Genomic DNA, 27,725 nt, shown 5'->3' with positions numbered 1-27,725 from the left:
ATCCGTCGCACGTTTGTCATTGATGGTGAGGCCATCTGCTGCACTAAGCACCCGTGTCACAGTAGCAACCAGCATGCTGGGACCCTTTTCAGGCGCCTGGCGCCCTGTGCGACATCTTGACCATTGGACCCTCAGCAAACATTTGTCTGCTTGCCTCGTGTTTTCACACCTGCGTTGACTCAACTCACTCGTATCGATGAGCGTCTCAGTCGATGATGTGCATCTTGGATTCGCATCTCAGATGTTCGACGCATTGGGGTCGTATTTGAGTTCCGAGACCTCAAATGGCGGGAATATTCGATATCAGAGTCCGTCAATAACATCATCGGCACCAATCATGATCCATGCCGAGGAACCCCTAAAGCCGCCCGTGTCTCTCAATAACTTGCTTTTTCTCATCTCTCTGATCTTGCATCGTAGGGTTCATTCAATGCCCATGGCAAACCCGAAGAGGCCTGCCCAGTGTCTCGCCTATCTCGAGCCCATCTAGCATCACGGGTCTTGGTCTTTGACCTGCTGCGTTACTACCTTACCCTTTAACTACAGAACGACGTCTCGTCCCAAGGACACAGAGAGTTACATCAAAGCCGTCACTCGACAATCTTGACTCGTCAGTCAGACGAGAGAAAAGCAACTGGGAATGGCCATGGCAGTTCAACTGCGACCTGCTCCCTACAAGCTTAACCTGCCATGTCGGGCAAGGCGCGGGGCCGCGCGCGAGTCGTCGCCGCTCCAGGGTTGCAGCTGTGCGACATCAAACGCAACCCGACGCGATGAATCCCACCCCACGCACACACACACCCGCATGCTGCTCGTGCTACGCAGTATTAGAGTCTGTTTACGCATGCAGCCGCTCGACGGGGAATACCTCAGTGCCCAGTGTCTGGAAAGACACACAGACGAGAGAGAAGGGCAGAGACAAGACTATGCTAGACGAGCAAGATAGGGTTGATCGCTGCAGCAAAGCTCAACGAGTAAGAAGTAGCAAGTAATGAATATGTACGGATACGTCAAGTAGCAATGTAGTTGGTAATTGTTAGTTACCCCAAGGCCATGCGAGACCGGCGCATTGCTCAGTCCGATCGTTGTCTTGGCTCCCTCCCGCCCTGTTCGTGCGAACTGATCCGGTTGTTCTTCTTACATTTCAACACCCCCCACGCCGACCATGGACCGTTCGGTGTTTGTTACTCTTCACCAACCCGGTGGCTTTCAAAGACTTCACCTCGCGATGTCACAGTGTCTTCTCAGCATCGCAAAGTCCTAGTGACCTTGCCCAGCCCGATTCCCGGCCAACGGCGTCTTCAGCTTGCGACGGACGCATGTCTCTCTTGTAATATCAGAGAGCGTGGTAGGTATCAAGCAGCCCGGCGAGTTTCTGTCAAACCCACAGACATACATATCCCTTCTTTGCTGCCTACCTATTTGCATGATGACCATTCTTGACAAGTTGACACTCCCGTCCGCCAACCTCTGCCATCTGGCTGGCTCGCCTCGCAGGGGTTCAGCTGCCGAGACAACGACACCTCCAGCAAGTGGCTAGATGCGGTTTTTGTCATCTTTGCCCCGGCCGGCAGTGTCCCATTGCCTCTCTTTTCTCAAGGATTTGTTGCTCATCGGACAGTTTTCCCAGGCCTGTTTCTCCTCCGCGGCGGTCCATCCGAATCCTTTCTGCCCCAGTCAAACCTGCATCTGCCTCCTCTTTGAGACCCCGTTGCAGTTTGGGCCAGTAGCCACCCGTCTCGCCGGCTCCTTTTGGGACAAGGTCAGCATTATGCAGCTACCCGACGAGAGTCGCCTTCTTTCGGTGAACTGCATCAGCCATGCCTGGCTCAACCCGATGACGCCAGCCATATCTGGGCCTTGGGGGTAGATGGCAGCGCAACGCAGCGCCCCAGCAGCAGCAGCAGCAGCAGCAAGCCACCTTCTGTCCCCTCCATCGTCGGCTCCCCTCGAACCCGCGTTGATTGCGAGCCAAGACGAAATCGTACCTGTCGTGCTTTCTCGCACAAGCTCAACCCCGTGGGCGCACAGTCACATCGTACAAAGATGCCCGGGAAAGGTCCGATGCTGCAGGGAGGCTGCTACGCCAACGTCGTTCAACTTCCTGTCAAACCATCATACTCCGTAAACAGTATGGGTTTTCACTCACCTCCCCTACCCCTTCGTCGTCGCAATCGCTTCATGGATAAGGGTAGCTTGAACCTTGACCTTGAAGCTCGCAAGGCTCGTCCACCTCTCCGCGCGGCCCGCCGTCCGCCATCGTCCACGCTGATCCCTGCATCGACCAGGTTTGCCCGCTTGTCCTTTTCCTTTCTTTGCCCCCCAAGATACCCTAGGGACTTTACTCAACACCTGCGGATACGGATTCATCCTCCAAGCTTTGCAGCTCGCTGCTCGCGTGAAACATCCCAGTAGAGCCCGCATCTTCTAATGGGGAGCTCCATGTCGTCTGAACCACGGTATGCTCTTTAAAGACTGGCGGGGCCAAACGCGAAAGACCGGCGCATCGCGCGTCTACGCCTAAAAATGAAATGGGAAAGCTACATGTCTCCATACCTTTAGTAACTAACACCTTGGCTCTGCCATCATTCTTGACATGTTCTTGACACTCCTCGCACTCCGAACAAGCTCGGTATTCCAAATCAGACGTGATGCCTCTATAGACACATCAAATCATGAATCATGGACGGCCCAAAACGACTCTCCTGGTGACTTGAACGGTTACGCACCCTCCCTCTCACTTTTCTCTCACTCTCTCCCCGACTGGCGAATCACTCTCATCAGCTCACCGCCTCTGACCTCTGTTTCACGCACACAGTCGTCCATATCCAAGTAAACCAAGTTCTCACTCGGCACCACTAGCTGCCTCGTCATTGCTCCATCAACATTCCCGGGTCAAGCCACACTCTTCCCGGTCTGGACCAGTGAATCCCTTTTCGCCCTAGTCCACCACTGTTTCTAGACCTTGCAGGCACTCAAAGACTCATAGTGCTCGGACCCCAGCGCAGCAAGGATGTAAGGGTTCTCATTCCCTACGCCGATCTCTCCTCAGCCTCTCCGCCGTTTGCTCTTGACGACTTCACGGCCAACCCCCACCCTCCATCACGACCCCCCCTCCTTCAATACCTAGGTCGATTTCTCAACTTGTCCGCCCGTTCCGTTCACCCCATCACATCAATACCATGTTCACCGGCTACACCCACTCACATTTCTTACCATGCATTCCCCAATCGACCAAATCAAACGGTGGTCAGTTCCCTGCTCCAACTGTGGCGTCACGTCGAGTGGCTGAACTCTCATGAACTTCCCAGCTGGTCCACTGCCATGTTCAGGTGTTGTCCGACTGGCCGACTTTTTGTCGCTAGCATCGGACGGCTATGTATGCGACCGGTGTTACTCGCAGCAGTTCGCAGCTCGAATCCCAGTCGCTTGCCTGGAGAAGCCTACAAAATGTCCGCCTATTTCTTAGTGAGAAGCACGCCGAGCAAACATGACAGGAAATGGCAGATGTCCTTGGCATAAAGCGCTTACGTTCACTCATCTGTCCGATTTGGCACGAAAGGGCGGTCATCGTGGCGGCCGCATGAGAAAGAAGTCAGACAAATCACTGCTAGTCTCCGCTCACCCTTCCCGATCCTTCACACCATCATGTACGTCCTCCAACACCCCACTCCCAGTCCTCTCTCAATGAAGTTGAATATCACCCCAATCTTTCTCGTATTGTGCTTGCTGCTCTTGATGGACCCAGAGGAATGCCGCATGACTTACCCCTTGGCTAATCCAACCTCGCCCCCCGAGAGCCCGCATCTCTTTTCTTGCTTTCAAGCCACTACCCCATATTATTACCATGCTGGCCGAGAAGCCACGGCCAGCCACGGAGCTAGTCTACTAGTAGCCCTACGACGGCGTTATGTCAGACCTACGGAGTTGATCTCTTCCTCTTCTTTGACCGTTGAACTGACAGAGATGTACAATGTTCATCGAGGACATGCGATGATGCGAATCTGCAAGTGCCATATTGCGGATATAGAAGATGCCACATCGTACCATTTGGGTCCCTTGTCACTACCCAACTGCCATTCCGACTTCCGACTCCTTCGTCTGAGCGAATAAGAACGCCCTGCTATTGTCTTATGCTTAACAGTCATCCCGAACCAACCTCAGCCAAGTCTCTGCTGTAGCACTGACCCTGTTATCGAACATGGCGTCCTCTGAGCAGGGAACAAGTTCTACTTAGGGTAGGACGGTCTCATTGGCAGCCACCATCTGCACACCCTCTTTCATAAGATCGTCTTGCTCTAGATATCTTTGGCACATCATCTCGAACCCCATGATCCCCACCCACCCCTCCTTCCCGGCGCGTTCCAGTCCGCCTGTGGCAAGCAGGTTGGTTTACCTATCGTCTTTCTTGGTGTGGCGCCCGGTAGTCTCGGATCTTGCCATCACGACGCGTATTTCCTAGGGACTCCGTTTTACGTGATTTCTCGCCCCAGGTTTCATACATACACGCTGCGTTACAGGCCACAGAGTGACATTCTTCCATCGTACTACGGATCTTTCTCTTGAACTCTGGCTCCGAAAGATCAATATTGAGGGTCTGACGATCCAAGGTGGATCTGAGGGGTCTGCTGACCAAGGTGTAGATGCGTGGTGTCCCTTGCCATCGTGACGTCCGCTATTCCATTCGACGCGGCTGGCTCTTACGCTTTTCGTGGGGGTAAGGACAGGAATGTCAAGGTCATGCATGCCTTCCGGAGCTTAAGTCCCGTCATCTTTCCATCACCAACACAATATTGTGAAGCTGAACAAATTCTCAAGAGCTTGATTCACTATTTTACGTTTGATCCTCTTGCGTTATAGGATAGCGTACGGTGGTTCAGCTCACATGTTAGGTACCTCTATGGTTTGTTGTTAGTCAAAACCAAACCTATTATGTACAAAATCGCTTTGAAGTTGCCCAATGGGACGCTAGCAGCCTAACTATCAGATCAAGCCACAATCCCAAGCTCTGGGATCCGTACGGACTGGGCGGCGGCTACGCGGTCACGGAAGGAACGCCCGTTTGTTTAGTAGCCTGGGGTTGTGACTTGCCATGTGACTCCAAGCCTGCGGCCAAGCGGTGTGGGTGGATGTCTCAGAGTCCTTGGTCTCCAGTGCGAGGACTATTGACGCGTCTACTCGGGGCTGGGGAGCCGCTGCCGCTTCGTATCGTAGATAAGCCGGCATGTTCATTCTTCGACCGACTATTCTTCAATAGGCTGTCTTTCCGTCTCGTTTCGACCTCCATGGCAATATGCCAAAGGTTGTCCGAGGAAACTGCAGGGGCGACTAATCCCGATACACTCTATGTATGCAGGCTTGACAACTCACTTGAAGCAATGGAAGAATACAATGAAGGCCGGAAGGTCGGGGAGACTAGGCAACCCTCCGAGTAGAGTCAACATTAGAATGCGGCCTTGTGATTTGCCACGACATTTGTTTGTATTTTGATCAGCTGGACGCGCAACTGTTACTGGGGAGGTTGTACAGTCTCAGGTGGGTGTCGTTGGATGTGGGCTTCGCCCACCCTCTGATGGCTTCGGAATATGCGACTCCTCGGACGCACAAGGCTGACAGTGGTTTTCGTGTTTTTTGATGCTGCTGTGTAGGCCCTGCGGTGATCCGGATCATCGCGATGGTGATACGACGATAATGTACATGACAAGCCAGTCCATTTGGAATCATTCAAGGCGCTATGAATGCAAAGATGCTTTCTAGCCTCATCTGTTTGCCCCCAAAATCATGCAGAGTCTCGAAACGTTTGACGTGACGTAGCTTTTGCCGAGTCCTTCAACTTGGAGAATTCGATCGGCCGACGCTTGACTCCGGCGAGTCGTCTTGTCTTGTCCGACGGGCAAATTCTCGGACATAATTAATACTCTAGGCCGTAGTGTACCCCTCATTGTTACCAGTTCTTGTCAACTGGTGATGGCCCGGTAAGGACAAGACGAAGTAATAACGCTGCCTCCAGACGGCAACGGCTGGGGAAAACCCCCATTCCATGTAAAGATCTCGTATCGGACAGAGAAGGTGAGCATACGAAGGAGCCCAGGACATCTGCCAAACAGTACTTATACCAACGATGCTAATCCCCATTTGAGCATCAGCATTATCTCGTACGATGGCTCGACACAATTTCGAGCTCCATGTAGATAGATGAGCGGCCATGTACCATGAGCAAAAAAGAACACCCTGAATAAATGTCTTGTTCACTTTGACCCTACGCTTCAAAATTAGCGCCGGAGCCGAAGAGCGTCTTGTCGACTTTGAAAATAGCTTTATGGACTCTAAGATTGTAATGGTTGTATCATATCGAAAAGCACCGGTGATGAGGCAGTCTACTAGTATATTGAATAGATTCGCTTTAGCAACGCTTTCTGATATACAAATTGGACATATCTCTCCCTGAGATGCAGCCCTCTATTCAAAATTACCCTCGGTATTGCTGCCATAATAATTGGAGTTGCAGCAAGAAACGTTTTTTCTCGTGACAGCCCTAGACTAGAATACAATGGAGGGCCAGCGAGGAGTGGGATTGCTCCAAAACTCCGCGAAAAACAGTAGAAGCAGCGGGTGCGGAGGCGATATGTGTGCTGATCGTGTCAACAAGATATGACGCAAGGTGGGGTCTAGAAGATTTGTCAGTATTCCCAGATTCTGAATATCGAGACTCGCATGACTAGCGAGTTTTGGGTAACCTTTACCTATGAAGACGTATATGATACCGACGCCAACGATACATGTACTTATGCCGATTGTTGGAACCATTCAAACGACACCTTTCTCCACCCAATACCCATATAGAAGCACCCCGAGTCGAACCATGGATACGGAGTATGCCATGAGGGGTAGACAAATTCAGGTCTCCTGACTCGATCTTTGTGAAGCAACGTTGCGGCAAAACGACCACCCCAGATTGAGACGGGTATTATTCAAATACATTCCCTATCTCTACCCTCATATACGTGAGACAAGGAGAGGTGACCGAAAGCCGACTAGCCTATGGAGGCCACCAGAAGTGCTATGGAGAAGAGGTGACTGAATAGCATATTAGAAAGGTACAAAGAACTCTTCGGTGTAGATGGGCAGAAAACATACCAGGTATCCATATACAACGCGACGTAAGAGGAATGTGCGAGGACTACTTAATGTAGAACAAAAAGCCGTGATGCCTCTTCGTAAACCTGGAGGAAATCTCCCCTGTCGAAACTCCATCGTCTATAGCCGAGATTTAACATGACATGTAATCTCCTGTGGCTGTTCTGATCTTTCTAGGGCGTTTCTCGGGCAGTTTCTTCACGGAGATCTTCTCTGTGGATCGAGATGATGGCTACACTAAATGATCCTACCGTCTCCGATAGAAAGTGGGCAGGCACCGGCACATCCGCTGATAAAGAGAAAGACAAGCAAGACGCCAAGGCTGGTCGAGACAGCACAGGCTTGGGTGCTGTCATGGAGTCGATTTGAGATGGGACATGTTGGAGATCCTCCGTACCGTGAACATAGACATAATGCGGGAAGTCAGAACTCCCCTTGGGGCGCTGAACTGCCTAAACATGCTCGGTACGGCGTGAGCGTGAGCGGGTGAGGCAACTGCCCTACGTAGAGAAACACGTCAGTAACTGCATGATGAGACAATTAAGTCGTCTCGAGCCTAAACTAAGCTGCTCACGCATTTGGCATGGGAAAATACCCACAAGCAGGATCTGCACCAATCTTGACCTCATTGCCCAATGCATCGAATTTTCGGAATGTTGCGGCTTCTTCCATTCGACTATGTATGATGAATCTTTCTCCGAGACTGTTGAGCAATCACTAGCCGAGGGGGCAAAGTAAGGCGATCGAGCCGACTCATTGTCGTCAGGAATGCTGCTGAAGGCGGTGCCCATGTAAAGGTTGAGCTCATCAACCGGCCCCCAAGGACGACCGTCCGCGCTGAGCCGAAACCAAGAGAAACCCGATGTCCTTGAGTGTCGTGAAGATTCACTGCTGACCCTGGATCGTCTCTCCGCTGATGCCACTGGCTCTGGATACCGTGGCTCGTCTTGCCCTGTTACCGCATGGTCTTCTTGGGTGGAAGCCATTGGGCCTAGGTTGCACACCCTGGTCTCATGAGAAGCTCCGGTGGATAGCTTAGCGAGTGGTTCCGGAAGGAAATGAATGAAAAAGATGACTCCTGCCAGAAAGACAGCCCAGGAGTCCGGGGTAGTGACCTAATGATATGCAGCGGGGAAGTAGAGCAGTGGGTTCTGAGCCTAGCATTTCCCCCGGGTTCGGACATCATTATTTTGCCATCTGAGCACTGCTTACTTGCCGCAGTCATACTACCGCTGTGTTGAGAGTAAACGACTGTCATAGTTGGTGACGTTGCGGTGCCTGACGTGGCCCCGCTAAATGGGCTGTCGATTGCTTCAGATAGATTCATCGGAGACTTATCACATGACGGATGCCGGCAAGTACCTCGCAGTACCCATGCGTGTTGTAGTGCCGGCATGGCCGAGGAGCTCAATAGGTGAGTGAGTTAAAGGGATGTAAACGTCAGGCATAGAACATGCGGGTAACCCCGGCCGATCTGGGTGTTGCGTAAATCATCTGCCGCGCGAGCCGACCTGCTGAGCGTTCAATAAATCATCAACTATGATTTTCTCACTGGACCCGTCTTTCAGGTCTGTTTCTATTCACGGGGAGTTGGGTCTAGGCCCCCCTGTTTCATGTTGTTCGAGAATGAATCGCATGACGCCTGGTCCGAACTGTGTGATGGAAGTTTAAACTTGGACCCCCAATTGTCAAATACAGGCCCGCGTCAAACTGCTTTTTAGAAGAGAAGCTCGTCTTGTGTGAAAACTCACGATCGAATATGGATACCTAAGTAGGCAGATCCCATCGTACAATTCGCAGAATATCCCATTCCGCCTGCTATCAAGGCTTTTCAGCCCTGCTAGTGATGAGATGGGACTTGACTTCTGCCTTTGCGAATGAACGCCTTGCAATAGATTACTGAAATCATTCGCAATCCCAGCATAAAATTTCGTATTGATAAGAACATAGTGGCCATTCGGTCCTCTTGATGTTGTCGCTGGGGCTGCGCGATAACTTCAGTAAGTTAGAACCAGGTTCTCGTGTGATTAAGAGGAAGGCATCTATCCCATAAACGACTTGACACAAGATCTATGTGGCTAACTGCGAATTAGGTATTATGAGCATACAGGCATCTTTGACTGCTGTCTTCAGATTATGTGAGATGTGTTCCAGTTCACAGGGTCTAAACATTGAAGTACAAGCTGGCTGAGAGCACCATTGGTGCCGACCGATAGACACTGGTCACCAACGACGCAAATGACGATACAAAATCTAACCAATGTGGCGAGTTTGAGGACGACTGGCACCGATACAAGGTAGCGCCTGGGGAAAGAGGTCAGCAATGCGTAGTGACCTTGGCTGGCGAGATGACCGACCCGAAGCTGCATCGCGCTTGTATCATCGAGCGCATACCCGTTTTGGGACCAAGCGTGGCAAGCAAGGCCGGAGCCAACGTTAACAGCAACGTGAAGAAGAGAACAACTAGATACGAGTCGCGGAGATTGAGGCCAAAGCGCGAAGGACACAGCATACCGAACGTGATCCTTGAGTGCTGTTAAGAGGCGACATTCGCACCCTTGATAGTTAGTCTAAGCATGACTTACGGAATAATGTTGGCATTTATAGAGCACCAAACAGTAAACGCATTGAAGTATCGAGTTGATGTGTGCTCTCCTAGCGGAATTGGCTTAATGCCTTGTTCTATGACTCGACCTTGGCGCAGAAGTTTGTGAAGTAAGCCATCGCGCTTATTGTGTCCATATTGTGATTTGGCTATGACTAATTGAGAGCTATTCCCTTCAAGTTATGCGTGTAGTTGCTGATTCGCGAATGACGGCGGTGGCGCTTTAACATCCATCATGTTACTGACTTGCCGTGGTCTCTGATCTCGTACGAAGCTCTCGTGATGATGAACGCGAGGGAGACGAGAGTGATTGCACATAATCGCAAAAAGATGATGAGACTCTCAGAGAGCGGTACGCGGATGTAACAAGCAAGTTCAAGTCGCAGATCCGCTGCTGCTCGATCTTGTCCTACCTCAGACCCGACTGTGTGGTACAGGAGGGTGGCAATTGGGTATGCGTGGACGCACAAAGGATGACGGACGATCAACCTAGTTTAGCTGATGCTGAGGAACCACCGCAATGTCTCTGCGTTAGTTGGGTAGCGTGACAAGTCGGGGAAGGTAGACGAAAGGAACTTGGATTACCAGATGGTGCACTATGAGATGTTTGCAGTAAAAATAGAACCACTTGTTGCGAGGATGCAAACCACCATGAGATCATGGCCGGCTGTGGTTCACACGACTCTCAAGTACCGCTTTCGCGATCAATGACAACTTGAACTCAGTCAGGCCAATGTGGTTGTCATCGGCAGGTTTTTGCCCGCGGGCAAACAAAATGGATGTAGCTAGACTTGGTCCTTGACTTCAAGGACCCCTCGAGTGCTTCGGGCTGTCATCCGAGTGGCTGGAGGCTTTGCTGACTTTTTGATTTGTGGAAGACGTCTATTGTCGTCGAAGTCACTTAGCTCCTCTCGTTCCGCCCGTCCCAGAGAATTTCGTCGACGATCAAGAAAAAAGGACTGCGGCCAAAAAAAGAACATGAAAAGAGAGAGACAGAGAGAGATGGTGTCCAGCCTCCCTCTGTTTCTCTCAGAATTAAATCACCACTAAGGTTCAAAATCTACAGATTTGGTTGGATTGGCATGTTCTCGATGGGTGAACTTCGCTTGCTTGAGCTCCTGGTTGGGAAACGCTAGGGTCTCTGCACCGAGTCACCCAACACCCCAGCACGCCGGCTACATACAGTCGGGCGCCAAGAGATGACGAGGATTAGTGAGAATTGATCTGCTATCGGAGTCATCTCCGGCATGAGCAACGTCCAACACGGTGACTTTGCGGTGAGCTTCATTGACAACTTACGGCACCGATGCCGGAATCGTCAACTTACTCAAACCGTGAGAGTAAAATGCAATTTGCTGGTCAAGCAATCGCCATCCAACCAAGAATGGTCTCGTTCTGTTCCAGCGTTCCGGGCCAGCGGCTAGTTGCGCCACCTCCAAGCTTAACAAGATGATCACCGTAGATAGCGGCTAGTAAACGTCTGATTCACACGCTGCACAGCACATCATTGACTTTTCCCGACTTAAGTTGATATGCCCAACCAAATTTGACTGTACAAAACAGCGCAGATTCTATGCTTCAAACAATCAAGGTCCATTGGCGTTTTCTTTTTCTCTTCTTCTTTTTCAAAGGGGGTTTCCCTCCTCGTCCCTTCCCTTTTGGCATGCAGCTGCTTCACATTCTTACCAAGTATCTACTAAAAACGCGCTGCCTTACCGAACTTTAACTAAGTCGCAGTCGCAACCTCTGAAGTCTGCCTCCTCCCGATCATTTCCCGGTAGTGTTCGCCCAAAATACCTGTACAAAAGCTGATCTCAACGAAGTTTCGCCACTACTTTTGACAGCTTCCGTCAGATGGTTGCGAACTGAGAGTGCAAGGGATCTTCCAAGGGTGTTGGTGGGGAGAGACTGCCTGTTCCCTTGGAAGAGCGCTGGAAGATCATGGCCTGCACTTCTAGGCACGTAAGGTGTTTGAAAAGGAGACATCAAGAGCTGTCGTCCTGATGCTCTTAGCTTGTTGCTAGTAACAAACCCCAAGGATTTGCAAGCCGAAGCCAGGGTACCATAACCTGATAACTTCGAGTTATCTGCGAGGCGGGGATTCAGGACGGAATAGTTAAGCCCGGATGAGGCCCGGCGCCAAACATGGAGAAAGTATCGGCCCCGAACTGAACTCCACCTGACCGGTACGGACCACCCCTTACCCCTGATTTGAACCCCATTTCTTTTCTGAAGGCTCGCATTGCTGGTTGCACTACTCCGTATGCCCCCCAAAACGCTTAAACCTTGAGAGCCACCACGGTCACTTTCGTCTCAAGGGACCCAGCTCAACGCGCTACGTGGCGGCTCCTGAGACACAATGTCCCCTCGGTTACATGCTTTGTCTGAAGCTGACATTGAGCAGCTGTGGCCCTACACCATGGCCTTCCGTCGCGAACTCTTCAGTCAAAGCTCCCTTGGAGTATCCTAAACAACTATACGAATAGTCGACAACCCCCCGTTCGACATGACAATATGGCCAATCGACGACAACGGCGTGCCATAATCATCGCCGTAATCCTTTTCGGTCTCTTTGCTTTCCACAGCCTTCATTCCAGCAGGGAACCGCCTCCCGTCGTCCGCGAACATGTCAACATTCGCCTCGTTAAGAGCAGCTTCGACTGGGCCAACCATCGTCACAAGTACCCCGTATCCCCGTCACGAATGCACCATCTGCCTACGCAACGGCCAAAGACTCTTCCGCGAGTCCAATTCAAATTTGGCGCGAAGCGAATGCGCAAGAACGATGCGAAATCTGAATCGCGACGAATGGCGGTCCGAGAAGTCTTTGTCAAGAGCTGGAATAGTTACAAGGAGTACGCGTGGGGCTTTGACGAGCTGACGCCGGTTACGGCCAAGGGGAAAGATACCTTTGGCGGTTATGCGGCAACTCTGGTTGACGCGCTCGACTCCCTGTGGATAATGGACTTGCGCGATGACTTTGATGCTGCCTTATCCGTCATTGGAGCCATGGATTGGGATGATACAAAGGAGACGGCTGTCAATGTCTTTGAAACCACTATCCGTCATCTTGGAGGATTATTGAGCGCGTACGACCTTAGCGGGGAACCCGTGTTGTTGCTCAAGGCCATTGAGCTCGGCGACATGCTATATGCGGCCTTTGACACACCGAATAGGATGCCTCCTTTCTGGTTGGATTTTCAGCTTGCTAAGGAGGGAAAGCTCGTGGCTGGTACATCAGATCCTTCAGCATCGCCATGTTCGCTATCGCTTGAGTTCACAAGACTCTCGCAAGTGACCGGGGACCACAAGTACTTTGACGCAATCGAGAGAGTCAAGCTTTTTCTCGAGAGCACGCAGCGGGAGACTCAACTTCCAGGTATGTGGCCGGCGCTCATCAACTTCCGGGACGAGAGTGTTTTGCAACACAACGAGTTCACATTGGGAGCACTTGCCGACTCTCTGTACGAGTATTTGCCCAAGATGCATGCTCTGCTCGGAGGGACGGACCCAGCCTACGAGAAGATGTATCGACATGCGATGCACGTTGTTGAGCAGTACCTCCTGTTCCGTCCAATGCTCCCCGACAACGAGGATATCCTATTCTCTGGGACAGCGTTTGCCGAAGGCGATGTGCGGCGCAACCCCGAGAGCCAGCACTTGTCGTGCTTCGTTGGCGGGATGTTTGGGCTGGGCGGCAAGCTTTTCGGTATCAAAGAGCACATGGGTCTCGCCGAAAGGCTGGCCCGCGGCTGCGGGTGGGCGTACAACTCATTCCCAACAGGTCTGATGCCGGAGATCTTTGGCATGGTTCCTTGCGAGACACTGGATGGCTGTCAATGGGACGAGGGGCGGTGGAAGCGCGAAGGCGCATCAGGGTTGAAAAAGGGGTTCTCACACGCGCGGGACCCCCGCTACATTCTGCGTCCAGAGGCGATTGAAAGTATCTTCCTGATGTATAGGATGACTGGAAACCCGGAGTACCAGGAAATAGCATGGACAATGTTTCAGTCTATTGTGAATGCGACAGAAACTGAGATTGCCAACTCGGCTATTGAGGACGTCACTGTCAGAGGAGAAACGAAGAAGCTTGATTCAATGGAAGTAAGTCACAACATCTGCGAGGAGCCAAAGGCAAGTATAGGACACAGACTGACGGTTCTACAGAGTTTCTGGATGGCGGAAACGCTGAAGTATTTCTATCTCATCTTCTCGCCTCCTAGCCTAGTTAATCTTGACGAGTATGTCTTGAACACAGAGGCACATCCGCTTAAACGACGGTTGTTATAAGAAGAAAATACAACATCTTTTCATTTTAGAGTAGGCCATTTTCACTACGCTACCTCAAGTTGAGGCACCTTTGCATCAATTGGAGCTGTCTGTTTGGTCCGATATATACAGATAAGCGCAAATGTATGCAGTGGTACCTCGTGATGCTGGACCTGCCAGCCCACCTCCCTTGCGGGCCTCGAGTCTGCTATGATGACGTATCATATCTCATCATGCGCAAGTTCCCTTCCAAATGGTATCATGTGAGGAGCTACGCCTCATTTCCCACTGACCGTCTTCTTCAAGGTTGCCCTTCTAGTGCTTCCATCTCAACAGGGTGACTGAGGCCTTGGAGAATTCGTAAGGGTCCTTGCCATCCCATTTGCTCTCAGCAATACCGACAGGGTTCTTGTCGCCGGTGTTCACGACCTTGACATTCTCGCCAGTGACGGTGTAGACCTGAATATCGGCACCCTCCTTGACACCCTCGAGATCGACAGAAAATCCCTTGGTCTCGTGGACGTTGACGACGGCCAAGTTGACAAAGCCGTTGTCGTCGATGGTGGCACTGACGTCGAGGTAAGGAGTCTCGATGGCGCCGCGGATCCAGACGGGCTCGGTGGCGCCCTCGTACTCGGGAGCGCGCACGTGGGTGGCGATGGTAGATCCTCTCATGTACTTGCTGAATAACAACAGAGGCCACCAAGTAGTTTGCTTGGTGATGCCTTCCTTCGTGGTCATCAAGGGAGAGATGACGTTAACAGATTGAGCAATGTTGGCCATGCCAACGTACTTTGCCTGACGAACAAATACGTTGAGCCAAACACCGACGGCTAAAGCGTCAGACAGTGTGTATCTGCGGCTCATTATTAGTATTGCTGGCATGAATCACAAAGGTCGGAATAGAGGAAGTGTCCACTTACGCCTCCTCAGCACCCTCTTCACCAGGTGCTCTGACGGGATCCCAAACATTCCACTCGTCGAAGCAAATCTTTTGTCTCTTGCATGTGGGCGGCACCTTATTCTCAATGCGGGCCAGATCGATAAGGCTGCCAGTGATTTCAATGGCGCGCTCGGCGGCTCTGGGTGCTGTGCAGGGGAGGGGAGGCAATGTCAGTCGTCTATCTTATGACTGGCATCTAGCCATGTGACAAGTAAACAGGCGGAGATAACTTACCGGTGGCATTCTTCAGATGGTCTTCCGATGCAGTGTAAAGGTGGATGCTGTGCATGTCGATCAACGACGCAGTGGTGCTTCCACCAAGACCATGCAAACTCCATGTGATGCACTCCTTAATCACATATGTGTCCCAGCTGCTGAAGCCAGTCTCACCGCAGAGGATCAGTTCCAAAGAGGGATCGAGAAGCTTGAGCGCCTTGGCCCATTGGTAAGCCTGCTTGGCGTAGTCCTCCTTGGTCATTTGCATGACCTGCCAGGGGCCCCAACACTCATTGCCCAAGGCCCAGTATTTGACCTGTTGTTGAAAGATGAGCGAAATGACCCTGTGCACGCACTCTGGCAGTTTTGGAACGGGTCTGACTTACGTTGTAAGGCTTCTCACGTCCGTTCTTACGGCGAAGGTTGGCATAGTAGGTGTCCTTATCAGAGTTACAGTACTCGACCCAAGCAAGAGCTGAACGTGTCAGTATTAGTCAACCGTACCCATCGACCAGATCTTAGTAGGATCGAGTCCCGGCCGGTGCTACTGGAAGATCAACTTACCCTCATCAAGCGTGCCAGTGCCAAAGTTGAGGGCCAGGTAAGGCTCAGCGCCAACAACCTCACACCACTTCATGAACTCGTCTGTTCCGAATTCATTACTCTCGACGCCGATCCAAGCCAGCTCAGGCCTAAATGGTGGATGCATGTTAGCCACTCGCTGCACTCCAAACGCGGGCCGCTTACGCAGGGGTCTAGACCCCCGAAGGATTCGGCGTCGAGGGGTCTCGATTTGCATGCTGGCGACCGGAATCTCAAATTGGGAGTTTCCTCGTACCTCTTGGGACGGTTTTCCTTGGGACCGACGCCGTCAATCCAGTGGTAGGTAGCAACAAAGTTACCACCTGGATACCTCACAACGGGGCAGTTGAGTTCCTTGAAAGCCTCAATAACGTCCTTTCGGAAACCGTTCTCATCAGAAAGAGGGTTGCCAGGGTCGTAGATGCCACCGTAGATACATCTTCCCATGTGCCTACGAGATGCGTGTTAGTGGGTTTGCATGTTTAGACGCGAGAAGCCCGGGACGAGAAGCAGGCGGCGTAGGCGGCGCAGCACAAGCTTACTCTGTGAAGCCACCATAGACATTGTCATCGATTTTGGAGACGACATGGGAGGGGTTCAGCGTGATGCTGGGGCGAGCATCCTCTGCGATCTTGGTGAAGGTCGCCATGGCTGGAACTGGTTTTGCGGTGCAGTAAGGTGTGGTGAGAGCACTCTTTTCCTGTCCGAGCGTGAGTGCGGCGATGGTGGTCCGATCAACCGGTAGCTGGTAATTTTATGCAAAAAGAACAGCTAGTCGATGAGTGGTGGAAAATGGACAGGACGTGTGTACCGTGGCCGCAAATGCACGGGATTGAGGCCGGAATTTGAACTCGTCAGGGGCGGGGGCAAGCGGTGAAACAACGGAGACGGGCTGAAGAGTGGCAGAAAGGCAATGGAGGAGGATATTGGGCCGGCAGAGGAGGGATCGCATACCAGGGACCTGACTACTCGGTTTTGGGCATCAGTTTCCGTCACAATCGCCTTCACAGAGATGGGATACCCGGGCCAAGACATGGGACTGGGGCTATGTGAGGAGGGGTGGGTGGCCCCCGATTCGCCTTGGTTATTGACACCAACGGCACACTCGATATTGACCAGTTGTCAGTCATGTTGGAGCGGAGAGAAAGTGCGGCTCTCAAATCTCGACTCCAACAGCGACAAGTGAAAGGCAGGTGGTGCAACAGGCGCGCGAATCATAGAGGATACCATGCGGAGAAAGTCGACGATAATGCGGGTGCCAGGGCATCGGAGTGGGGTAGTCGGCTCCGACTGGCCACAGGATTGGGCATGCGGCATGACTGTGTGGGATGGTCTGCTGAGGGATGAGGGATGAGGATGGGAGGGGATGCTAGCTTAGGATGGGATGGTGGGGTTGGAGCAGGGACTCTTGGGGATAATGGGGAAATAGTTGGAGATATTGATGGATGGGGAATCATGAGCTGGCCCTTTTGTTACTTGGGGCTGCATGTTGCTGATGTTGGCATCATGTGTATTGTATGGTTGGCTCTTGGGGAAGCATACGATATCTACATGTACGACTGGATGTACGGGCACGCATCGAAGGCAAGGGCTTTCATGCAAATGTCTCCGTTGTCTCTTTCAACATGGACTTTCGTCTAGCCATATCCATAGTATGGATCAGTACGGATAGTAGCCGAGGTATGAAGATGGAGAGCATTTCAGGTGGGTTGCCTTGATCCGTACTTTTGCTTCGACATTGGTTGTCACAGTCAGGCCAGAACCCATTTCAGGCCTGACTAACAGCTTGGCACGCAGGTAACAGCCAGGGTGACGGACAATGGGTATGGACTTGGAACATGGCGATGGAGGCGCGTACTGAAGGCTGCCAAGATTATCAGATGCGAAGATTATCGCCTAGTTGTCCCCGGTATCCGTACCTTTGCAAGGACAAGCGGTTGAAGAATGTATGAAGGCTGAAGCGAAGCCGGAGAGCAACGAGGAGTAAATGAGTGCTGGTTGGGCCGGCTGCCGAAGAACGGAAACGCAGGCCGAACTATCTATGTGCGAAGCGCGACAACGGTCGAGACGGGCCCGAGCAAGAACTAAGCATGGACAACAAAGAGTAGACTCAGAAGAAGGACTGTCTATGGACCTGGAGGCTGGAGTGACCCGAGTGAGTTTGCGGAGAGGACCGAGAGAATGCGGAACATTTTCCAGCCATTTCTTTTGCTTTTGGGAGGCCAAGTCCCGAGGTGAAGTGGTCGAGGTACGTACCTGAGAGTAAAGGTGAACAAGAAATAGCGGGGCCATAACCTGTCAATGTGGAGTTTCTATTCTCCAGAATCGCTTCTCATTGGAGCGCATAGGCCAAACGCTAAAGCTTGATTCTCCTCCAATCTTGTGCCAGTTCCGCCAGTGACGACATTGGCTGCGATAAGCGGGGCACGGTTGTCTGGTGATCCAATCACAATGGTCTTTTCTGGGCACGTATCGTTATAAGGTACCTTACTAAGGGCACCGTACCTATGTTTGCATCCGAGAGTACGTACTCTAGCCATATCGTCAGGTAAAGTACGGGGGTACGGGGGTACGGAATACTTGATGGAGGAAAGTTGCCGGGCTAACAATATTGGAGCAGACGGGTTATCACGGAATCAAAGAAAAAAGACCAAGAAGGAATGGATACCCATGCTGGAGAAATAAAGTAGAAACTAGAGGATTACAAAGTCATGCTAGGGCGGAGATGAAGCGCAATTGACATATTTTTTCCAAGCGCGTTGCCTAGCTTCGGTGGACAATAACACGCCAATGTGGCTAATGTTCGAGAGCGTCCAGTCACTTCCCGCCAAATGAGTTTCATGAATCGTTCTTTTCCATGCGGTTGAAGGAAGTGGAAGTTCAGAGGCCACACCTGCGTTCTCGACAAGGCTAGGTATCCAACCTTCAGACAATACTGCCCGAGTTGCCATGTGACTGATTCTTGTCAGCATGGCTGGGGTCTTCCTCCCTCGCCGCCAGTTCCAGCAGCTCGGATCGCCAAAAGAATTCAGCCAACAACCTGATCATCATGGAATGGCGCAGCATGTAGTGTACGCCCTTGGCGTCCCCATTCATTGCCGTGTCGCTCGTCGGTGTTGTTGAGCCGAACACCCACAGTCTTCCACACACACACACAACGCACCCGCAAACTCCGCCTTGAAACTCCCAATCCTAGCAACTTTCCCCGCGTGCCCACGTTGCTCAAAATTATGGAGATTGGAGAAGGTCCTGGCCGTGAACCTTAACGGGCGCTTCTCGAAGTCGACCTCAACTTTGTTACCTCTGCCTCACTGCCTACCAGTACCTCGTCTTTGACACGCGCAGTACTTGGCACACACACACACACGCGCACCTGCATACACCAAACAAACACCTCCAGCCTTCACCAACACCTGGCAAACTAGCGCGACATCTCCGCATCCCAGCGTAACCTGGGGCAAGGGGGCAGTCTGGGGCCGGGGCAACCGTCACCGATGCCGTCTTTCAACGGGCTGAGTGGCCCCGGAAATGGCAAGCCAGGGATTCGAATGCCTCTCCACTCTCGCATATCCTCCCCGGTAACTTTACCACCAACCGAACGCACCACGGCAACATTGCTTGGTGTTTCGCCTGCGCTAGCCTGTTGTATCCAAAATGGCACACGCTTCTGGGAGAGCATGAGGGAGAGACTCAGAGAGGCAGACCGGCTTGATCTCTTCGATGCTCCCACGCTCCCATCCGATGCGACCTTCGGGCCAAAGTGGATACGGGGAAACATGGGGTCGCTCAAACATTCTATAAAGACGCGACGATCCCTTCGTGCTGATGCAACACGCGAGACCGTTCCATTGCAGCTCGACGAGTCGGTTTGACCCTGAACCCTCGAATCGTTAGATTCTGCAGCTCAGGCTTGGACGTTGCCTACTTCCTGACGAGCCCGCGACGACTACCTACCCAACACCTTGCTGGAGAGTCCTTCACCAACAACCCCCCAAAAAAAACCAAGCCCACCATGGCGCTCCCTCCCAAGTGGTACCAGTTCCTTGTGAGCGTCTTCGCCTCACTCGGTTCCTTCAACTACGGTTATGATTTGGGTGTCATTGCCTCTGCCATTGCCTCGGCTTCGTTCAAGACCAAGTTTGGCGAAGACCCTAATGAGATGTAAGTCACCGCCTAGCGCAGAGTTACTACCGACTAGAATCTGTGGTCAACCATCAACCTGCACGAATCTAGAGCCATCACGACTGACGCTTTCTCCCTCTCAGTGGCGCTGTCGTCTCCGTCTTCACTGGAGGTGGCTTCATCGGCGCTGGTGTCGCCGGTCCCACCGGTGACAGACTCGGCCGTAAGAAAACCATTCTCATCGGTGCTTCCATCTTCGTTCTCGGTGGTGCTCTCCAGGCCGCCGCCCAGTCTCTGGCTTTCCTCTACGCCGGTCGTGCGCTCGCTGGTATCGGGTACGTCAATTCCTCAACCCAAACCTGCCAACCTGATGGGGACAATACATGTGCTGACTGATATCCTTCCAGTGTCGGTATGTTGACAATGATCATTCCCATGTACCAGGCCGAACTCTGCCACCCTAGCATTCGTGGACGAGTCACTGCTCTGCAACAATTCATGCTCGGTGTCGGTGCTTTGGCTGCTGCTTGGATCTCATACGGAACATATATTGGGTTTGCCGAGAACGATAACAACCAATGGCGCGTCAGTTTGGGTATCCAGTGTATTCCTGGTGGCATTCTGGCTCTGCTTATTCTCCTCTTCCCCGAGTCTCCTCGTTGGCTCATCGACCATGGCCGTCTTGACGAGGGTCTTGCCACTTTGGCCAAGCTCCACGCTCACGGCGATATCAACGATGCCTGGGTCCGCGCCGAGTTCGACCAGATCCAAGATTCCATCGCCGCTGAGCACGAGGGCTCGGCAAAGTCTTACAAGGAGCTCTTCACCGACAAGTCCTGCTTCCGTCGTCTCTTCCTCGCTTGCGCTCTCCAGGCTTCCATTCAGATGACCGGCGTCAGTGCCATCCAGTACTACTCCGTCGCAATCTACGAGAAGATCGGCATCGCCGGTGATGAGACCCTTCGCTACCAGGCCATCTCCTCCGTCATTGCCCTCGTCGCCCAGTTCCTCTGCATGATGCTCATCGACAAGACTGGTCGCCGCTGGCCCTTGATCTTCGGTAACCTTGGCAACTGCGTTACCTTCATCATTGCCACCATCCTTCTGGCCAAGTTCCCTCCTGGCTCTCCTCATGCTAGTGGAGCCACCGCCTGGGGCTTCATTGCCATGACATGGCTCTACAACTTCAGCTTCAGCGCCACCTGCGGTCCTCTATCGTGGATTATCCCTGCCGAGATCTTTGACATGAAGACTCGTTCCAAGGGTGTGTCCATCGCTACCATGACTTCATACGCCTTCAACACTCTCATCGGTCAGACCACCTCTGTGGCTCTCGATGACAAGCACGGCATTGGCTGGCGCTGGTATATTCTGTTCATTGTAAGTTACCACAAAGGCCGGCGCAAGGTTGAACACATGAAATTGTCTAACACGTATTCTCATAGGTGTGCAACTTTACCAACGCCCTCTTCTTCTGGGCATTCCTCCCCGAGACTGCTAAGCGTCCTCTGGAAGAGATGAGATATCTCTTCACTGAGGCTCCTCTCTTCATCCCGACCTTGGACATGTCGACTGTTGAGTCTCACGACCTCGAGCGCAGGGTTGAAGCGGTTGAGCAGAAACGCGAGGAGCACGGAAGCGAGCACATTTGATTCGTCAATAGATCTCACTTACACAGACACACAAACACTCCCATAATACCCAGGCACACATAGTACTTAATGTAACATTCAACGCACTGGTCTGACTCTAGATCCAGTGTGACGCGTCATCGAAAACTAAAACGAGTTGATCCTTCGCACATTGGGTATACTTGTACACAATCATGGTTCCTAACACCATGCCCACCTCGTAGCCAACAACCGACCTTCTCAACCTCGTTCTAAGTGATGGTACTCCATATTGTTTGACGTCCACCCGCGGTCGTCTGCCCTTTATCTGTAACCATGTGTTGGTGCTGGTCTCGCCACGCCGTGGTGACCCTGATGACCATGTCCGTGACCGGGCCCGTGTCCGTAGCCGGACTCCATCATTGCCGGGCCGCCGCGGCGCTGGCGACCGAAGCGAGAGAACATGCCTCCACCTCCGCCGCCGACTGGATGCGGCTGACGACCGCGCTGCTTACGTTTGTTTCGGAAGCAGCAGCAGTAGCAGCATAGGACCCAGAAAGCAATAAAGATAAAGCCGGCAATAGCAATGCCGATGATGGCGCCAGTGGCAAGGCGTCTTCCACGTCCAGCCTGGTTCCTTAGTCAATATATTGTCATCAAGAACTGGACTTCAATGGAGGCCAACCATTGCTTAGGTAGACGGATGCGGTATCAATAGTAAAACCACTGAGTCGTCTGAATCTCTGCTGGTGGGTGATGTGGGCGAATTGGCTGACAAACGGAGAGTCTGTGTAGATCGTCTGCGTAGAGAAGTATTATGAGCTGGGTGCACGGTACTTAGTGTTCCATCACGATGGTGGGCAGCCTTTTATCAATCCTATCCATTACGACTTCTGGGCACACGACATACTTGGCTTGCCCCAATTCCTGGCCATTTTAAATAGTGTCACGTCACGAACATGGCTGAGAGCGCTATGGTGGTCAAAACACGTCAGCAGGGGAGCTCGGTGTGGCGCATTCCAAGAAAAGTCGTTGTTTGGTAGCTCAAGGAGCAAGGTTCTCACCGTCCCCGTAGCCCCAAAGTTGCACTCAGTAAGTCATATCCTAAGCCAGTGAACGGCAGACGTGCCGTATGGTGCTACGCCTAGCTCCACGGTGACTTCATCGTCCAACTTGGCTCGCGGTCGACGCGTGGCTGGTGCCTCGGTGGGGCCGGCCCGAACGGCACATTGACGCGGCGCCAAGGTGGGCCGGCAATCCGGCACTGCCGACATATTTTTGGTGTCTCCTCGGCAGCACCGACCCGGCTCGAGTGAAGCCATCGAAATTCTGTTCCTCAGTTCGATTTGTCTGATTCTTCTACTTCAGCTACCTAATGGATTGACCCAGATTGAATGCTTGGGACATCTCATGGAAGTAAAGAATCGCGTGATATATAAAGGGTCTCGAGCAATTTGGGTATTACCATCTGCCGGTAGAAAACTGGAAGACACAAGGGGAGTGTATCATAGTCTTGTGTAAAACCTCCAGAGTAGAGGCGCTAGTCCTTGGTTTGGCACCTGCAATCCACGTGAATTTGATCAGCGATCAGGTAGCATTCTCCCTACCTAATTTACTGGTAGTGAGTGGGCTGTGATGCCCGGTACATGACAGGTGATTTTTTGTACACGACCTCAAATAATCGTGATGCCCCGCTACTACCTTACATTCCACCGGGAGCGGCCCACTGTAGAAGGGCTGATGGAACGCACATGGGTCCAAGCCTCCAGCAAGTTGGTGGCTTCTACATGAAAGTTCAATCTTGAGTGTGGCTTTGGATTAGTACCGACCTTGTCCGGAAAACATTATCGGCAATCCTGAGTCAAGTCTAGTAACCTCAATTAGGTATTTCTTGGACGAACACGTTATTTCCTGGGCAATTGCCTACAGCTCGGGCCTTCGAGCCGACGCCAGGCTGTGACTACGGCTATACACGATCCGCTGCATAGTTGCACATTTGCATCAACGACCGCGAAGAAAGCTGTCAATAAACAGTGCTGCAATCAACGTGACTTTACCATGTGATGATTCATACCATCAACAAGACCGACCGTCTTCGTACCACAGAATCGAAACCAGGACAGCGACGCCTCGAGCATCTTCCCTCTCAATGATCAACCGCCACCTTCATGACTCGTGAGGCGAATCTTGTAGAACGTCCTGCCTTTAATGCCTACTAAAAGCTTGATTCAACTCTATTTTCACCAACGTTTGTTGAGTGTTTTCCTCAGGCTCTACTACGTCTAAATCTTACTGTGATCAGTGACTTGACGATCACGGTTGCTATACAATGTAGGGTTGGATTCCGGATAGCCGGCGAAGAATCCCGACCAGTTATATCCGCCAACATCGCAGAAGAGCTTTCATTCATCTTCCATCTCGCAGGCCCTCGGAGTTAAAGCATTTGCTAATTGAGTGTGGGGGTTAACAATCCAAGTGTGCTTTTTTGATTTGTGCTGGCACAGTCCCATTCCAGAACTTTTGGTGTTCGCCTATGAAATCATTCAAGAAGCAGTTTGGCCATTTTTCTTGAGCCTTTCCCGGACGTTCAACATCTACAGAATCACCAACAAACTATTGCCGCTGTCCTACTCCAAAATTTTAAATAAATCTTATGATCAGATATGGTCTTCTATCTGTGTATAGTTCACAAAGTTGCTGAACTCGTCAAGCTGCTAAGGGTGCTCTGGCCCGACTGATAGTCTCCTGCTGCCAATTGACAAGCCCTTAGGTTGATGAGCACCAGTCAAAGCCTTGCTCGCCATTACCCACTCACCTCATTCTGAGTGTCAGTTACCTCGCTGAAGTGTGGGCATTGCCGCTCAGGTGTACATGATAGGTCAGATGCCTGATGGGTAGTTTATAAGGGACGGCCCGCATACATTCGTGATAAATTCACGTCAAGTTTTTTGATCCTCTAAAAGACACTCAATGAGGCATAGGGGTATACTTAAACGTTCCCATTTCAGACTGCATCACACGGCTTTCCTGCCCAAAGAAGAAAACCCAGCTCTTGGCAGTCAGCACAGTACACCAGTTTACATGGGGTTCGCACTGGAGCAAGAGCCTGATTTGCAAAAATTGTGATGTATACTGGTCGCAACCAACGAGCAAACAGAGCAACTACTAGGATCACCAGCAAATAGGAAATAGGCGCCGAGAAATAAGGATTTCTATACGGTGGAGAAGAAATTTCGAAGACTCTTCCTGATTCGGCGTTCCAACAACCACCTTGTTGCGACGACATTGAGCTGAAGGTAATTGCATCCTACTTATGGAGTCCGATGTACATCTCACAGCCACTCCACGCCGCACAGCTACATACGGCAATATGGGTCTCTAATTTCAGCCTGGAATTTTCATTCTCATCCGTTTTTCTCACTCTTTCTTCATACTCTACACAGAAGAAATTGCCATACGCCCCATTGTCAGTCACCATGCTTCATGTCCTCGCAGCTATCCTCACGACTCTAATCGGGACGGTTGCCAGCCAAGGGGCATGTTTCGTTCCCAACGGTACTAACAGACATGATTTGACCAACGCCAACATCCAAAAGTATGCGTCTTGCGAAAGTTCTGGACACGGTATGTGTTGCAATATCGCAGGAGACAAGTGTCAGGCGGATGGCCTGTGTTGGAATGAGGAGCACAAGCAGCTCTGGCGGGAAAGCTGTACAGACCCTACCTGGGAATCACCCAAATGTTTGAAATTGTGTGTCACGGATGATTACGGTAAGCTTCCTTCCTTGAGAAATCAAGCATAGTAACACGCAATTTCAATTGTCAGAAACTGGCTGTCTGAGAAAGCAACTGACTAGTGAGAGCGACGTGAGTGCTAACAACCACCAAGAATCAGACGACGGTATACCAGGAAGTGGAATGGATGTTGTTATCACCAAATGTAGCGATGGTAGCTATTGCTGCGGCGAGGGCCAGAATGCCTCAATCTGCTGCATGGCTGGGAGAGGAGTGTACATCGTCGATGGCAGAATAATCACCTCTTCTGCCGCTTCTTCGTCCAGCACGATTGCCCTCGCAACCTCTCTGGCGACACTTGGAATCTCATCCGCGATCACTTCTGCGATCACTTCTGCGATCACCTCTGCGTCTCTTTCTGCCGATGCAAGCGCAACATCTCCAATTTCATCATCAAATCCTCTCGAATCCACAACAAGCAAAACCAACTCAACTTGGGACAATCGAAATGGGATCATTGGTGGCGCTGTGGGTGGAGGTGTCGGCCTGGCGATAGTTGGCATCGTGGCTGCGTTCTTTTGGTACAAGAAAAAGAGGAGGTACGCAGAAACAGCGAAGTTTGAAGCAAGTCTCGAGAAGCAAACCGCCAAGAATTGGCCGGCTTCATCGGCTCAACTCCAGGACCTCCACGAGCTCCCAGTCAAGCCAAACCCGGTCGAGCTGGCAACCGAATCTCCACCAGCCGAGTTAGAATCAGAACCACTGTCAAGAAGATGATTCTTTATATACACATCGATCAGATAGCATGAGCTCGAGCCGCACAAAGTAGTAAGGAAGGCATCTGAGTCTAGATGTCTTTATAATTGGCGCCCTTGAGCCCAGTTGCGCGGCCGATAGTTGAACAACTTGCTTGTGAGGAAGATGGGAAATAGTGCTTAGAGGACGATCCGTTGGTTCTATATTAATCCTTGTACACTCTAACCTTGTAATCGTCCCTCCATTTGTCCTCGATTATGACAAGTTGAGCCTTCTGCACCTTGTCTAGGTATCGGTCTTCTGCAACATCCTTATAGTCGTCTCGGTCAATATCCATATAGCCCTCTTTCGCAACAGTTCTTGGTGTGATCATCAATGAGCGTCCTGTAAGATAGATTTAATTAGAGGTTAAACTTGCAAACGATTTGGTTTCTGAGACTGACCATTGATAGACTTGTCGCAAGCAACTCTCATCATGCAGTTGGCAACATCCTCTTGCTCCCCAAATTCGACCCCGTGATCAATCAACCATTTTTCATACTCGGCAGTACGAATCGCACTCTTGATCCAGCACGGAGCTACGTAGACGATCCGGATGCCTTGCTCCCAACTAGAGCGTCTGGCAGTTCTCATGAACCCATGGAGACCGTACTTGGTAGAGGTGTACTCCCAGTTCCCGGGGGAGTCAATCCATCCAACCATGCTTCCTGTAATAATGAAGCATCTGTCCCTGTCGTCGGCTTCTGGCTGTTGTCTGAAGTAGTGCACTGCGAGTTTCCATGTGTAGAAGGAGCCCTTGAGGTTGACATCGACGATGTTGAGATTAGGCTTGACCGGCTCTCCATTTGGATCATCCAGATTCCATAGGCTGTCTCCCGAACTTCGACTAATGCCAGCGTTCGCAATGACGACGTCTACGCTTTTAGAAGGACTTTGACTTTTGGCTGTCTCAAACATTGCCTTCTGCTGATTCCAGTCCCTGATATCGCACTCCACGAACGTACAACACACGCCGTTTGCATTCAGCTCTTTCTCGATGTCTTTGCCCCTAGCATTGACATCGCCGAACGTAACAAAAGCACCAGCTGCGACGAAGGCTCGCACACATGTCTCGCCCATGCCATTGGCACCGCCTGTGATAATGACTGATTTTCCTTTGACGTTGTTGCGATCGGGGATGATAGTGTGGTCGATTGGACCATTGTATGTGTACTGTGGGAGGGGCATGGCTGCGATGTGTCTTGATCTAAGAGCGTAGCTTAGATCGACTCGTCAGGGACGAAACTAGCGAGGGAGAGACAAGAAGAGTTTGAACGTTTAGTATGAAATCGAATATACTTCAAACTTTCGAGTATTCTGATGATGTGCAGAAGCCCAAGCTCTTAATCAATCTCTTGTCTCTTTCAAATGTACCTCCCGATGTTACCTGATGTTCCCGGCTCTACACAACCGGGACCGAGACAGGAGGGAGGGGAAAATTGGAGTAAGCATTAGACCCGTGAACGCCCCCAAGCTCCCGGCCATTGTCCCAGCCCCCCTGGATTCCCCGCTGGGAAACCATTTTGGGATAGCCGATGGCAATTCTCAAGATGGTTGATTTGGCGTGTAGGCTTCGGCAACCTTAGACAAGGCAACCCAAAGACGACGGTTAGGCCTAATGAGTCCATAGCGCGACTGGCACAATCGTTTAGATGAGAATCATGTTAATCCGATGAGGCCATTCTCCGTTGGGATTGCCATAGTATGTGCC

General features: G+C 51.5%; 6 protein-coding genes across 6 annotated transcripts; 3 read left to right on the top strand and 3 right to left on the bottom strand.

Annotated features, from left to right (window-relative positions):
* Positions 1-11,991: 11,991 nt before the first annotated feature.
* On the top strand, positions 11,992-14,032 carry HER10_EVM0004937 (glycosyl hydrolase family 47; the record flags this gene model as incomplete). The annotated part of the gene is made up of 2 exons (XM_035474564.1): positions 11,992-13,846; positions 13,910-14,032. The coding sequence occupies exons 1-2, from the start codon at positions 12,257-12,259 to the stop codon at positions 14,030-14,032; spliced, it is 1,713 nt and encodes a 570-aa protein (XP_035327943.1). The 5' UTR covers positions 11,992-12,256.
* A 294-nt stretch (positions 14,033-14,326) lies between these two features.
* HER10_EVM0009588 (alpha-L-arabinofuranosidase) lies at positions 14,327-15,584 on the bottom strand (the record flags this gene model as incomplete). The annotated part of the gene is made up of 3 exons (XM_035479073.1): positions 15,189-15,584; positions 14,935-15,100; positions 14,327-14,867 (listed from the first exon to the last, which is right to left on the bottom strand). The coding sequence occupies exons 1-3, from the start codon at positions 15,436-15,438 to the stop codon at positions 14,327-14,329; spliced, it is 957 nt and encodes a 318-aa protein (XP_035328354.1). The 5' UTR covers positions 15,439-15,584.
* A 4,180-nt stretch (positions 15,585-19,764) lies between these two features.
* On the top strand, positions 19,765-21,526 carry HER10_EVM0006494 (uncharacterized protein; the record flags this gene model as incomplete). Its single annotated transcript, XM_035476077.1, has 5 exons — positions 19,765-19,913; positions 20,018-20,209; positions 20,282-20,768; positions 20,808-21,254; positions 21,320-21,526. The coding sequence occupies 5 exons, from the start codon at positions 19,765-19,767 to the stop codon at positions 21,524-21,526; spliced, it is 1,482 nt and encodes a 493-aa protein (XP_035328099.1).
* A 282-nt stretch (positions 21,527-21,808) lies between these two features.
* Positions 21,809-22,114, bottom strand: HER10_EVM0008344 (uncharacterized protein; the record flags this gene model as incomplete). Its single annotated transcript, XM_035477871.1, has 1 exon — positions 21,809-22,114. A coding segment is annotated over one exon (306 nt), but the record flags the coding sequence as incomplete, so codon positions are not given.
* A 2,846-nt stretch (positions 22,115-24,960) lies between these two features.
* On the top strand, positions 24,961-25,996 carry HER10_EVM0008583 (uncharacterized protein; the record flags this gene model as incomplete). The annotated part of the gene is made up of 2 exons (XM_035478099.1): positions 24,961-25,255; positions 25,374-25,996. 2 exons carry the CDS (start codon positions 24,961-24,963, stop codon positions 25,994-25,996), a joined length of 918 nt encoding a protein of 305 aa, XP_035328276.1.
* Positions 25,997-26,180: 184 nt separating this feature from the next.
* HER10_EVM0002109 (AdhA) lies at positions 26,181-27,202 on the bottom strand (the record flags this gene model as incomplete). Its single annotated transcript, XM_035471835.1, has 2 exons — positions 26,181-26,359; positions 26,419-27,202. 2 exons carry the CDS (start codon positions 27,200-27,202, stop codon positions 26,181-26,183), a joined length of 963 nt encoding a protein of 320 aa, XP_035327662.1.
* Positions 27,203-27,725: the final 523 nt, after the last annotated feature.

Source organism: Colletotrichum scovillei (assembly GCF_011075155.1).
Source record: "Colletotrichum scovillei strain TJNH1 chromosome Unknown Contig00010, whole genome shotgun sequence".
NCBI classification, from domain to species: Eukaryota; Fungi; Ascomycota; class Sordariomycetes; order Glomerellales; family Glomerellaceae; genus Colletotrichum; species Colletotrichum scovillei.
This window is presented reverse-complemented; position numbering and strand designations above follow the sequence as displayed.